Source organism: Oryctolagus cuniculus, chromosome 12 (genome assembly GCF_051225735.1).
Source record: "Oryctolagus cuniculus isolate XC-2025 breed Fujian yellow rabbit chromosome 12, ASM5122573v1, whole genome shotgun sequence".
Taxonomy (NCBI): Eukaryota; Metazoa; Chordata; class Mammalia; order Lagomorpha; family Leporidae; genus Oryctolagus; species Oryctolagus cuniculus.
The window spans coordinates 63,477,372-63,490,429 of NC_142878.1; the positions used below are offsets into that span (position 1 = coordinate 63,477,372).

General features: G+C 43.4%; 1 protein-coding gene across 2 annotated transcripts in view; it reads left to right on the forward strand.

Moving 5' to 3' along the window:
* The window catches only part of BUB1B (BUB1 mitotic checkpoint serine/threonine kinase B), a 65,737-nt gene that overhangs the window by 39,711 nt on the left and 12,968 nt on the right, over positions 1–13,058 (forward strand). The window contains exons 10-15 of one of the 2 annotated variants that reach the window (XM_070053979.2): positions 2,647–2,759; positions 3,260–3,375; positions 5,724–5,773; positions 6,161–6,236; positions 6,351–6,456; positions 10,636–10,910. In XM_070053979.2, the coding sequence (XP_069910080.2) occupies positions 2,647–2,759; positions 3,260–3,375; positions 5,724–5,773; positions 6,161–6,236; positions 6,351–6,456; positions 10,636–10,910 (736 nt within the window). The remainder of the gene's footprint in view (positions 1–2,646; positions 2,760–3,259; positions 3,376–5,723; positions 5,774–6,160; positions 6,237–6,350; positions 6,457–10,635; positions 10,911–13,058) is intronic. The other variant, XM_070053980.2, reaches the window with a different exon arrangement.

Genomic DNA, 13,058 nt, shown 5'->3' on the forward strand with positions numbered 1-13,058 from the left:
CTTTCCCTCTCTCTGTGTAACTCTGACTTTCAAATAAAAATAAATAAATCTTTCAAAAAAATTCTTCTCTAATCATTAGCTCATTTTTCTATTTCCCTCCTTAGCAAAATTTCCCAAGAACTGTGACCTCTACTCCAAATAATTTCCTCAAGCATTCCTTCTTGTTCTAGCAAAACAGCTCTGGTCATGGTCATCAGAAACCTTTTGGCCAAATCTAGTGGCTGTTTCTTGGCTGTGGTCTTTGTCTTGGCTTTTTCCTTGGTGCACGTTCCCTCTCACTTGCCTTCATGGCTGTTCTGTTCATCCAAGACCTCTTTTTGAGGCCCAGGACAGAGTGCTGAAGATCCCAGTTATCTTCTCTTTCTACAGCTTTCCCTAGGTCATGGACTAAATACTGTTTCCCAGCCTTAGCTTCTCAGGTTTATCCTCCCATTCCTGACATTTCATCTGAACTCCAGAGTCCTGTGTAGTCTTATTCATCTATGCAAACAGAGATTTTAAGCTCAACATAGCCAAGATAGAATTAACTGATTTCTGCCACACACCACACCCCAGGCTTCCACATCTCAGTAAGAGGCATCACCGTGCACCCAAGTATTCAAGACAAAAAGTATCCAGGTCAACTTTGATCCTCTCTCTCTTAATATTTATTTGAAAGAGTTACAGCAAGAGAGGGAGAGACATAGAGAGAGGAGAGATCGTCCATCCACTGGTTCACCAACCAAATGACCACAAGGAGCAGGGCTTGGGCCATGCCGGAGCCAAGAGCTTCATCTGGTCTTCCACGTGGGTGCAGAGGCCCAAGCACTTGAGTTGCCCTCCACTGTTTTCCTAGGCGTGTTAGCAGGGAGCTGCATCAGAAGTGGAGCAGTTGGGACTAGAACTAGCACCTATGTGGAATGTTGGCACTGCAGATGACAGCTTAACCTGCTACACCACAGCACTGGCACCTAATCGCTTTTCCATCATTATCACCTAATGAATAAGCTTATCAAGTCTATAACAAATATTTCCCAAATCTTCCTTTTATCTCTATTGCCACTGTTTGTGTCTTTCTACACCTCCCAAGTTCATGTGTTGAAATCCTAATTCTCAAGATAATGGTGTTAGGGAATGGAAACTTCGGGGGTGATTAGGTCATGGATTCAGAATCCACACAAATGGGATCAGTGCCCTTGTGAAAGAGGCCCAAAGAGACCGTGGTCCCTTCCACCATGAGGGCATAGTGAGGAGGTGCCATCTATGACAAACCAGAGAGTGGGCCCTCTACAGACACCAAATGTGTCAGCACTTTGATGAGGACTTTCTGGCCTCCAGGAAGATGAGAAATAAATTTCTGCTTTTTATAAACCACCCCAGTAAGGATGTTTTGTTATAGCAACCTGAATGAACAAAAACACCCAATATAATCTTAATCCAAGACAGTCTTTTAGCTGGGACTACTGTAACTAACCTTCGGCCCTCATTCTTGCCCTACTGCAATCTATTTTGTTCATAGCCGTGGGACAAGAATTTGGCATAGCAGTGAAGACACTACTTGAGACACTTGCATTTCATATTAGAATGCCCAGGTTCAAGTCCCAGTTCTGCTTCTGATTCCAGCTTCCTAGTAATGCACACCTTACTAGGAGACAGCAGATGATAGCTCAATATCTATCTTGGGTGACCCAGCCCTAACTATTGTGGGCATTTGGGGAGTGAACTGCCAGATGGAATATCTCTCTGTCTTGTCTCTGTTTCTCTCTCTCTCTCTCCCTTTCAAATAAAAACAATGTCTTAGAATGTAGGATGCATTCTTTAACCTTCAAAACTCCATATGACTTAACCTCTGACTACCTCCCCAACCTTACCTGTTAATGTTTTCCCTTTTACTGTGCTGCAGCCACTCTGGTGGCCTTCTTTCTGATTCTCAAACACAGTGATCTCAATTTGGGTCTTAAGGCTTTGTGCCAGCTAGTCCATTGGCCTAGAATCCGCCCAGATCTTTGTATGACTAACCCCTTGTCATTCAGGTTATAGCTTTATAAAGTCCATGTATCAGAATGATCTTCCATGATTACTGTCTTAAGTAGCCACTGACTTCCATCCATTCCAGCAGTGGGGAACCTTTTTTCTGCCAAATGCCATTTAGATTTTTTTATAACATCATTCATGGGCCATACAAAAATTATCAACTAAAAGTAGCCTACTATAGATGTATAGACTTTTGAGTCTTGCCTGCAGTTGTCTTGGCAGGACCAGACCAAATGATTTCACACGTGTTATAGGGCCCACAGGCCTGTTGTTCTCCACCCTGTGTCACACACTCTAACATTTGATTTTCTCTTAACACTGATTTGTTTGTTAATTTGTGTGTATGTTGTTTCCTTCAAATGTGTATGGTGGCATCACATGCCCAAGGACTTATATTATACACTACTGAAACCTGAGTGCTCAGAGTTTGCTTGGCACACGGTTTGTATTATGTTTCTTATGACTAAATAAAGAGAAGAGTATAGGCCTAGACCTCATGAGGACCCTGCTGCACTTAAATCTTTTTCATCCATATTATTAACATGTAGGTTAGGGGGCATGAGCCCAAAGAAAGTTTTGGTCAGAATAAACTGCTATGAGGCGTAACACCTCCGCTGACTAAATTGTTTCTAGCTGAGCTCTTGACCAGTGCAGAAAAAAGAGCAGAGATGCAGAAACAGATCGAAGAGATGGAGAAGAAGCTAAAAGAAATCCAGACTACTCAACAAGAAAGAGCAGGTGATCAGGTAATTTTTCCTTTTTTGCTATATGAAACTAACACTCACTGAAACAAATATTAACAGTATAAAAGTCCTCGCAGCCTCTGTTCAGAGTTTCTGGTAGTTTCTTAGCTATTAATAGCAGGAAAGTAATTTAAAAGGTGACTTCAAATGGAATCTGTGGAATGTGAAGTAAGTGATGCAACATATTGATGTCTTAATTATATGCTAAAGCATTGTTTTGTTAATTCTAACTTTAGCTTTTTATTCTAGTCATGTTCCATTAAAATGGAGTTAACTGAAGAAATTCAGTGTCTGCTTGGCCCTGCTTAGCTGAGTACAACAATACTAGCTCAGTCTAGGAACATAATTGTTAGACTTTTGTGGTCCTTGCAAGAACAGATGTTTTATGGTTAGTGGATATCTAGAAGAGTACAGTAAAGCTAATATTGGAGCTAGAACTTAAAAAATAGCTAGCATTTTCTGCATGAGAGAGACACTGATTTTGTTTATTTAACACAAACCAGCAAGAAGAGAAGGCGCCTACAACAGAGACAGCTAAGCCACTAATTGCTTCCGAGTCTCAGGAAACACAAGGAACAGCTCTCCCCAGATCTGTTTGTCCAGGAAACTCTTGTGTCAGGTAAGACCACACCGGTGGAAGGGGCAGGGCCGATGGCAAAGCATTTAGAACCAGCCTCTGTCTCTCAGGTGATGTGAAGGAGACTTCATTTACAGCATTGAGACATGATTGAATGATTGATTTTTTGCTTTTTCTTCTCTTTTTTTGTTTTGTTTTGCTTTTATTTGCTTTATTGAGACATGATTTTTTTAAGTCTGTCACAATGAAAGCATTGATGCTGATAAGGTAGGACACAATGCTAACTTTTTCCCATAAAAAAAAAAAAAAAACATGTTTCTAATAGAAACAGATATAAATAATGTTTTAAGAAATAAATGAGGCCGGCGCCGCGGCTCACTAGGCTAATCCTCCGCCTAGCGGCGCCGGCACACCGGGTTCTAGTCCCGGTCGGGGCGCCGGATTCTGTCCTGGTTGCCCCTCTTCCAGGCCAGCCCTCTGCTGTGGCCCGGGAGTGCAGTGGAGGATGGCCCAGGTGCTTGGGCCCTGCACCCCATGGGAGACCAGGAAAAGCACCTGGCTCCTGGCTCCTGCCATCGGATCAGCGCGGTGCGCCGGCCACATCGCGCTGGCCGCGGCGGCCATTGGAGGGTGAACCAACGGCAAAGGAAGACCTTTCTCTCTGTCTCTCTCTCTCACTGTCCACTCTGCCTGTCCAAAAAGAAAAAAAAAAAAAGAAAAAAAAAAAAAAAAAAAAAAGAAATAAATGACCCATTTCGGGGCTGGCTCTGTGGCATAGTAGGCTAAGCCTCTGTCTGCAGCACCAGTATCCCCTATGGGTGATATTTCATATCCCTGCCTCTCCTCTCTCTCTCTCTCTCTCTTTTTTTTTTTAGATTTATTTATTTATTTGAGGCTGGCGCCATGGCTCAACAGGCTGATCCTCGGCCTGCGGCGCCGACACCCCAGGTTCTAGTCCCAGTCAGGGTGCCGGATTCTGTCCCGGTTGCCCCTCTTCCAGGCCAGCTCTGCTGTGGCCCGGGAGTGCAGTGGAGGATGGCCCAAGTGCTTGGGCCCTGCACCTGCATGGGAGACCAGGAGAAGCACCTGGCTCCTGGCTTTGGATCAACGCGGTATGCCGACCTCAGCGGCCATTGGGTGGTGAACCAACAGGAAAAGGAAGACCTTTCTCTCTGTCTCTCTCTCTCGCTGTCCACTCTGCCTGTCAAAAAATAAATAAATAAATAAAAAGATTTATTTATTTATTTGAAAGTCAGAGTTACACAAAGAAAGAAGGAGAGGCAGAGAGAGAGAGAGAGGTCTTGCATCCGAGGGTTCACTCCCCAATTGTCTGCAATGGCCGGAGCTGCACCAGTCAGGAGCCAGGATCTTCCAGGTCTCCCATGTGGGTGCAGGGGCCCAAGGATTTGGGCCATCTTCTGCTTTCCCAGGCCATAGCAGAGAGCTGGATCAGAAATGAAACAGCCAGGTCTCGAACAGGCGCCCCTATGGGGTGCTGGCACTGCAGGCCAGGGCGTTAACCTGCTACGCCTCAGCACTGGTTCCAAAAGATTTATTTATTTATTTGAAAGACAGAGAGGCAGAGGCAGAGACAGAGAAGTCTTCCATTTGCTGATTCACTCACCAATTGGCCGCAAAGGCCAGAGCTGCGGCAATCTGAATGAAGCCAGGAGCGAGGAGGTTTTTTTCCAGGTCTCCCATTTACTCTTTCCCAGCTATAGCAGAGAGCTGGGTGGGAAGCGTAGCAGCCGGAACTTGAACTGGCGCCCTTATGGGATGCTGGCACTGCAGGTGGCAGCTTTACCCACTATGCTATAGCATCGGCTGCTCTTCTCTCGATCCAGCTCTCTATGTTCTAGGAAACAGTAAAAGATAGCCCAAGTGCTTGGACCCCTGTACCCATGTGGGAGACCTAGAATAAAGTGACCCATCGTACCAGGAGACGACTGCTATATTTCTCCTTTTTAAAAGATTTATTTACTTGAAAGGCAGAGTTACAGAGAAAGAGAGGGAGACAGAAAGAAAAAGTTCCATTCACTGAGTCACTCCCGGAAGTGGCTGCAGTAGCTAGGGCTGGGTTAGGCTGAAACCAGGAGACTGGAACTCCAACCATGGGTGGCAGGGACCAAAGCACTCAGGTCATGTTCTACTTTCCCTGTCACATTACCAGGGAACTGGATTGGGAGTGGAGTGGCCAGGACTTGAACCCTAGCTTATATGGGATGGTGGGAGGTTGGCATCACAGATAGTGGCTTAACCTACTGCGCCACAACATTGGCCCCACTCCTTATTTTAAGGTTTGTTTATTTATTTGCAAGGCAGAACAACAGAGAGGCAGAGAGAGAGAGAGAGCTTCCATCTACTGACTCAATACCATGTTTTCTTTACAGGCAAACTTCACTTGCAGAAAACATTTGGCAGGAACAGCCTCATGCTAAAGGTGAGTTTTATTTGACAGCCTTATGGCAAACTTCCTGATGACAAATGTATAATGTAACTAATGGCAAGTTTTCTTCTTAACTATAGTAGAGGTTGAAAATGGCAGAGAAGGCTCTAAGATTTTATCATATCTTTGAGTAATGGAATTTGGAATAAGTACATGATTTGTGATAGGATAAACTTTTGGGTTAGATTTGCTGGGAGATGTAAGTGAAATAACAGCATCCATGTTTGTATCTTTTGTTACATAATTATGTGATTTCTATTTTATGTTTGATGTTTTTCAGTATTTAAAAAAATTTTCTACTATCAAGCAACACAAAATATTACGTAATTTATTTAGTTGTCTTGAATAATAAAACATTTGCTTGTCTCCATTTATATATAGTCTCTTTTTCTGTAGATTCCAGTACGCCATTCTCCATTTTTGATGAGTTTCTTCTTTCAGAAAAAAAGGATAAAAGGTTTGTTTTTTAAAAATGTCTTATATTATAAATGAGAATGAATTAGGGGATTACTGTTGTGTCTGTTAACAGAACAATGGTAAAATGGAGTTTTGTTTTTTTTTTTATTTTCAGTCCTTGTGCAGATCCCCCAAGAGTTTTAGCCCAACGAAGACCCCTTGCAGTTCTCAAAACTTCAGAAAGCATCACCTCAAATGAAGATGTATCTCCAGATGTTTGTGTAAGGAGCTGTATCCCTAAATTAATATCAGTGGGCTAGTGGATTGCTTTATTTTTTTTTAAGATTTATTTTATTTATTTGAAAGGGAAAATTAGAGCTTCCATACTTTGGGTCACTCCCCAAATGGCCACAATAGATTAGATTAGGCTGAAACCATGAGCCCAAAACTCTTTCTGGGTCTTCCACATGAGTGGCAGGGGCCCAAGCGCTTGGACCATCTTCTACTACTTTCTTAGGTGCATTAGTAGGAAACTGGATCAGAAGTGGAGCAGCCAGGACTCCAGCTGGTGCTCCAATGGGATGGTGATGTCACAGGCTGCGGCTTAACCCATGGCTCCACACCACTGGCCCCAGCTTGTTTTATTTACATCTCACAGAAGTTTAGGGTTAAAATTAAAACCATTGGCTTGACCTTAGCACAAGAAAAGATACCTAGTATCATTAGTCACCAGGGAAATGCAAATTGAAACCACAGTGAAATATCACTTCATGCCCACTAGGATGGTATAATCCAAAAGACAGACAGTAACAAGTGTTGATGAAGGTATAGAGAAATAAGAACCTTTATACATTGCTGGTGGGAACGTAAAGTGGTACAATTGCTTGTAAAATAGTTTTGGCAGTTCCTCAAAATGTTATGCAGTGAGTTACTACATGACTCATCAATTCCCCTCATGGATATATACCCAAGAGAATTAAAACTGCTCACAAAAACCTGGACACAAATGTTCTTAGAACATTTTTCTTGCATTGGAAACAACCCAAATGTCCATCAGCTGATGAATGGATAAACTCATATCCATTTAGTGGAATGTTACTTAGCAGAAGGGAATGAAGCACTGAAACAAGTCACATCATGGGTGAACCTTGAAAACATTATGCCAGGTGCATGAAGCCAGATAACCTGATTCCATTGACATGAAGTGTCCAGGCTAGACCAAAGTAGATTGGGAATTTTCAGGGGAGTAGCGAGAGGGTGATGGAAAGTGTCTGCTATTAGGTATGGAGTTTGTTTTAGGAGTCGCATAGTGATGATGATTGTACAACCTTGTGTATATACCAAAAACCACTAAAATGTGTATGTGTGTATATATATATAAAATATATTTTTAGAGAGAGGGGGCTTTTTATTATTATTTTTTATTTTGAAAGAGTTACAGAGAGAGGTAAAGACAGAGAGGTCTTCCATCCGCTGGTTCACTTCCCAGATAGCTGCAATGTCTGGAGTTGTGCCAATCCGAAGCCAGGAGTCAGGAGCTTCTGGGTCTCCCATGTGGGTGCAGGAGTCCAAGGATTTGGGCCATCTTCTACTATTTTCCCAGACCATAGCAGAGAGCTGGATGGGAATAGGAGCAGCCAGAACTAGAACGGCGCTCATATGGGATACCGGCGCTTCAGGCCAGGGCTTTAACCTGCTGCGCCACAGCGCCAGCCTTAAAATGTATATTTTAAAAGGGCAAATTTTTTTGTGGGTGTTTAGCCTAGCAGTTAAGACACCTGTGTCCCACATCAGAGTACCTGGGTTCAATACCCAGCTGTGGGGGCTGGCACTGTGGCGTAGCACATGAGGCTGCCGTCTGCAGTGCCAGCATCCCATATGGGCTCTGGTTCAGGTCCTGGCTGCTCCACTTCTGATCCATCCCTCTGCTATGGCCTGGGAAGGCAGTGGACTATGCCTGGGCCCTTGGGCCTAGAGACCCGGAGGAGGCTCCTGGCTCCTGGCTTCGGATTGGCACAGCTCCGGCCATTGCGGCTATCTGGGGAGTGAACCAGTGGATGGAGGAACTCTCTCTCTGCTTCTCCTCTCTCTGTTTAACTCTGATTTTCAAGTAAATAAATAAATCTTAAAAAAAAAAAAAAAATACCCAGCTGTGGCTCCTGCCTCCACCTTCCTGCTAATGCAGACCTTGGCAGGCAGGAGTGATGGCTCAAATAGTTGGGCTCCTGCCACCCCTGGCTCATAGCTTCTGTCCTGGCAAGTCCTTGTGGGAAATTGTTAAGTGAACCAGCAAATGGAAGTGTGCTCTCTTATCTTTCCCTCTCTGCCTTTCAAATAAATAAATCTTTACAAATATATATTAATTGTCCATTTATTTAAGATTTATTTATTTATTTGAAAGGCAGAGTTACGAGAAGGAGGGAGGGAGGGGGAGGTGTAGAGGTTTTCCATCCGCTAATTTACTCCCCAAATGGCCACAATGACCAGGGCTGTGTTGAGCCAAAGCCAGGAGCCATTAGTTTCTTTCAGATCTCCACGTGGTTGCATGGGCCCAAGGACTTGAGCCATCTTTCTCTGCTTTCCCAGGCACATTAGCAGGGAGCTGGATCAGAGTGGAGCAGACAGCGGCTTAACCTGTTGTGCTGCAGCAGTGGCCCTAATTGTTCATTTAGATGGAGTTTTACACATGTAAATATCCATGCAGTTTCTACGCAGATCAAATGTAGAATATTCCCCATGACCCAGAAGAACCCAGGAAGCATTTTTGATAGAGGGTGGTCAAGGCTCCATTCCAGCTATAGATAATTAGAATTTATAGGAAAGAAGTCTAAGAGTTTTGGCAGTTTTTGGTTATGGTTTTGTTTTTAATCCTTTTTGAGAGAGTTCCTATCTGCTAGTTTACTCCCCAGATGTCTGCCATGGTCTGGGCTGGACCACAGCTGGGAACTAGGAACTCAGCCCAGGTCTGCCACATGGGTGAGACTCAATCACTTGAGCTGTTATTGCTGCATCCCAGGGTCTGCATTAATAGGAAACCAGAGTCAGGAGCTAGAACCTGGACTTACATCCAAGTACTCCAGCAGGGAACATGGTCATACCAGTGGCTGGACTTCTAGGCCAAACTACTGCACATTTGTTTGTTTTAAATACTTTCCCAGGTAACTCTGAGACAGTTAATCCCTGGCTACTATGAAAGGACAATGATATAAAAGAGTAATTAGTTATGTTCTGTTTTGGAGACTACACCAGCGAACATGAACCTTGGGAAGACTGGATTTCGACACTGTGGTTCTAGGTTCAGCTGTTCAGGGACAGTCTTTTTTTTTTTTTTTTTTTTTTTTGTTCGGGACAGTCTTAATCTAGTTTTTTTGTCCTATAACCTTTCAGTTGAATTTGATTAATAGGTAATTAGCAGAATTTTTATCCCCTAAAAAATTAATTTAAAATGTCTAAACCAACAAGGCCTTAAGTAGTAGTTGCATAGAATACATATTTAACTATAGATACTTTAATCTTATTTTTTAGCTATATTTGTTTCTCCGAGATGTATCTCCCACCTCTACTTATTAATACTGAGTCAGAAATTCAAATTATATGTCAAAATGGTAATGATTTAAAATGAATATCTATATCCATGATGGTTAAATGAAATATGCACTTTTTTATACTGCAGATATATACATTACCATAATTTCATTTATTTTATTTTAGAACTCCTTTTTAAATGCATAGAATATGCTTAACATACATTCTCCTAGATATGTATGGTGACAGCTGTTGTCTCTGGGAGGTCAGAATAAGTTGGAGCTGGGAGGTATGTAGGAGGGAGACCTTTCATTGTATAGCCTTTTAAACTGGTTGACTTTTTAATACCATGTATGTATATTACTTTTAAGACCAAGGCATGTTTTAAATGTCGAACAACAGTGTTAGGTTGGGTAATAGTATTTCAAATGATTTTTTTCTTTATGATTTATATTTTCTACCATAATAATGAATAAACTTTAAAAAATAAAATTAAGTAACATTAAGCAGCATAGAGGAAGAATACTTAAAAACTAGGAGGATTGGGGCCAGTGCTGTGGCGTAATGGGTAGGGCTGCCACCTGTAGTGCCAAGCATCCTATATTGGTACTGGTTCTGGTCCTGGCTGCTCCACTTCTGATCCAGCTCTGCTATGTCCTGGGAAAGCAGAAGAAGATGGCCCAAGTCCTTGGGCCCCTGCACCCATGTGGGAGACCCAGAAGAAGCTCCTGGCTCCTGGCTTTGGATCGGCGCAGCTACGGCCATGACACAAAACCTTTTTCCTAAAAATACTATTATGTGCCTCTTAAAATTGCCTTTTTTTATAGATTATGAGGCATTGCTTATGTACCCTGAGTCTATAAATTAAAAAGAGACAGGCCATTCGTATGTTCATTGAAATGTTTTATCTGAACCGTACATGATTTTTATCTCAGGATGAATTTACAGGAATCGAGCCCCTGAGTGAGGATGCCATTATCACAGGTTTCAGGAATGTAACTCTTTGTCCCAACCCAGAAGATACTTGTGACTTTGCCAGAGCTGCTCGCTTTGCATCCACTCCCTTTCATGAGATAATGCCCTTGAAGGATCTCCCCTCTGATCCTGAGACACTACTGCAAGAGGAGGATCTAGATGGGAAGACCCCTGAGGACCAGCACACTGCCTGTGGCACTCTCTACAATCAGACTCTCAGCATCAAGAAGCTCAGGTGATCAGCAGTGACAGGTGTCACTAGCCAGGTTGTTTGCACTTATTCTGTGTGTGTTTGTCATTGTAGTAGTCAGTTGTCACATTCTAACTATCTGCCAGTGACTGGGCTAAGTGGTATATGTGAGAATAGGGCTGCCTCACATAATGTGTCAATGGGTTTAGTAATTGGTTTAGATACAAGCGTTAGCAGAAGTGGGTTTTGATGGTTAAGAGACTACAAGGTCCAAAAGGATTATGATAACTCTTTTAAGTTATTTATTTATTTGAAAGGCAGAGAGAGAGAGCAAGAGCCACAGACAGACCAGCAGAGAGAGAGATCCTGTATGCTGGCTTACTCTTCAAATACCTGCAACAGCCAAGGTCGGGCTAGGCCAAAAGCAGCAGCCTGCATCTCAATACAGGTCTCCCACATGAGTGACAGGGTGCCTGCTGTTTGAGCCATTGTGTGCTGCCTCCCAGGGTGCACATTAGCAGGAATTGGACGTAGAGCCTGAATTCAAATGTAGGCATTCCCTTATAGGATGTGGGTGCCCAACAGCATCCACTTGTATTATCTTTGAGGAAATTCAGCCAAATATACATGACTGGGAAAGAGGAGGTGCTTAATTTTTTCTGTAATAACAGAGTTTAAGATAAGATAGGAGTAGGCATTTGGCACAGTGCTTAAGATATTACTTGGGACATCCACATCCGTGTCTGAGTGCCTGGGTATGAGTCCCAACTCTGCTTCCGATTCCAACTTCCTACTAATGCACATCCTGGGAGAGAGCGGGCGATACTTGAAGTACTCAGGGCCCTGCCACCCATGGGGGAGACCTGAATTGAGCTTCAGGATCTTGGCTTTGGCCTTTTCCAGGCCTGGCTGTTGCGGACATTTGGAGAGTGAACCAGTAGATGGAAGATCTCTCTCTGTCTCTTTCTCTATCTGCTTTTTATTTCAATAATGAATAAATTTGTAAAAATAAAAAAGCAATAAGAAAACTAAGTAACTTTATAAAAATAAAAGTGGTAGAGCAGCTGATCTTGATTTAAATAGGAAATTAGAGATATATTAATGAAAAATTATCTCCTGATAGAGAGGTAGAAATTAACTAGGGCTATGAGAGAATGGCAGAGAGAGCCAGTGACTAGATCTTATGATCTTTCTGTATTTAAGACAGGTAGTTTAGGGGCCAGAACTGTGGCATAGCGGGTAAAGTTGCCACCTGCAGTGCCAGCATCCCATATGGGTGCTGGTTTGAGTCCTGGCTGCTCCACTTCCAATCCAGCTCTCTGCTATGGCCTGGGAAAGCAGCAGAAGATGGCCCAAGTCCTTGGGCCCTGCACCCGCATGGGAGACCAGGAAGAAGTACCTGGCTCCTGGCTTCAGATTGGCATAGCTCCAGCCGTTGCAGCCATCTGGGGAGTGAACCAATGGAAGGAAGACCTTTCTCTCTGTTTCTCCTTCTCACAGTCTGTAACTCTACCTCTCAAATAAATAAAATTAAAAAAAAAAAAAAATAGTGATCGAGATTGAGAAGTTGAGGTTGAGTGCCGTGGTGCCACCACTTGGGACACCTGCATCCCATGCTGGAGTGCTGGTTCGAGTGCTGGCTCCTCCACTTTTGATCCTACTTCCTGCTAATGGATCTGGGACATACTGGATGATGGTTCAAGTACTTGAGTGCTTCTGCCACCCACAGGGGAGGCCCAGATGGAGTGTTGGCTCCTGATTTCAGCTGGCCCAAACCTGGCTATTCTGGACACTTGGGGAGTCCACCAGCAGAAGGAAGAATCTCTCCTCATTGTGACCCCCCGACCCTGTCTCTGTGTCTCTCCCTCTGTATCTCCTTGCTTTTCAAGGAGCCAGGAGCTTCTTCTGGGTCTCACACATATTTGCAGGGGCCCAAGTACTTGGACCATCTTTTACTGCTTTCCCAGGCCATAGCAGAGCTGGATCAGGAGTGGAGCAGCTGGGACTCAAACCAGCACCCATATGGGATGCCTGCACTGCAGGTCGGGGCTTTAACCTTCTGTGGCACAATGCTGGCCCCCAGCTTGTACTTTTTTTTTTTTTTTTTTTTTTTTTAAGATTTATTTATTTATTTGAAAGTCGGAGTTACACAGAAAGAGGAGAGGCAGAAAGAGAGAGAAAGGTCTTCCGTTC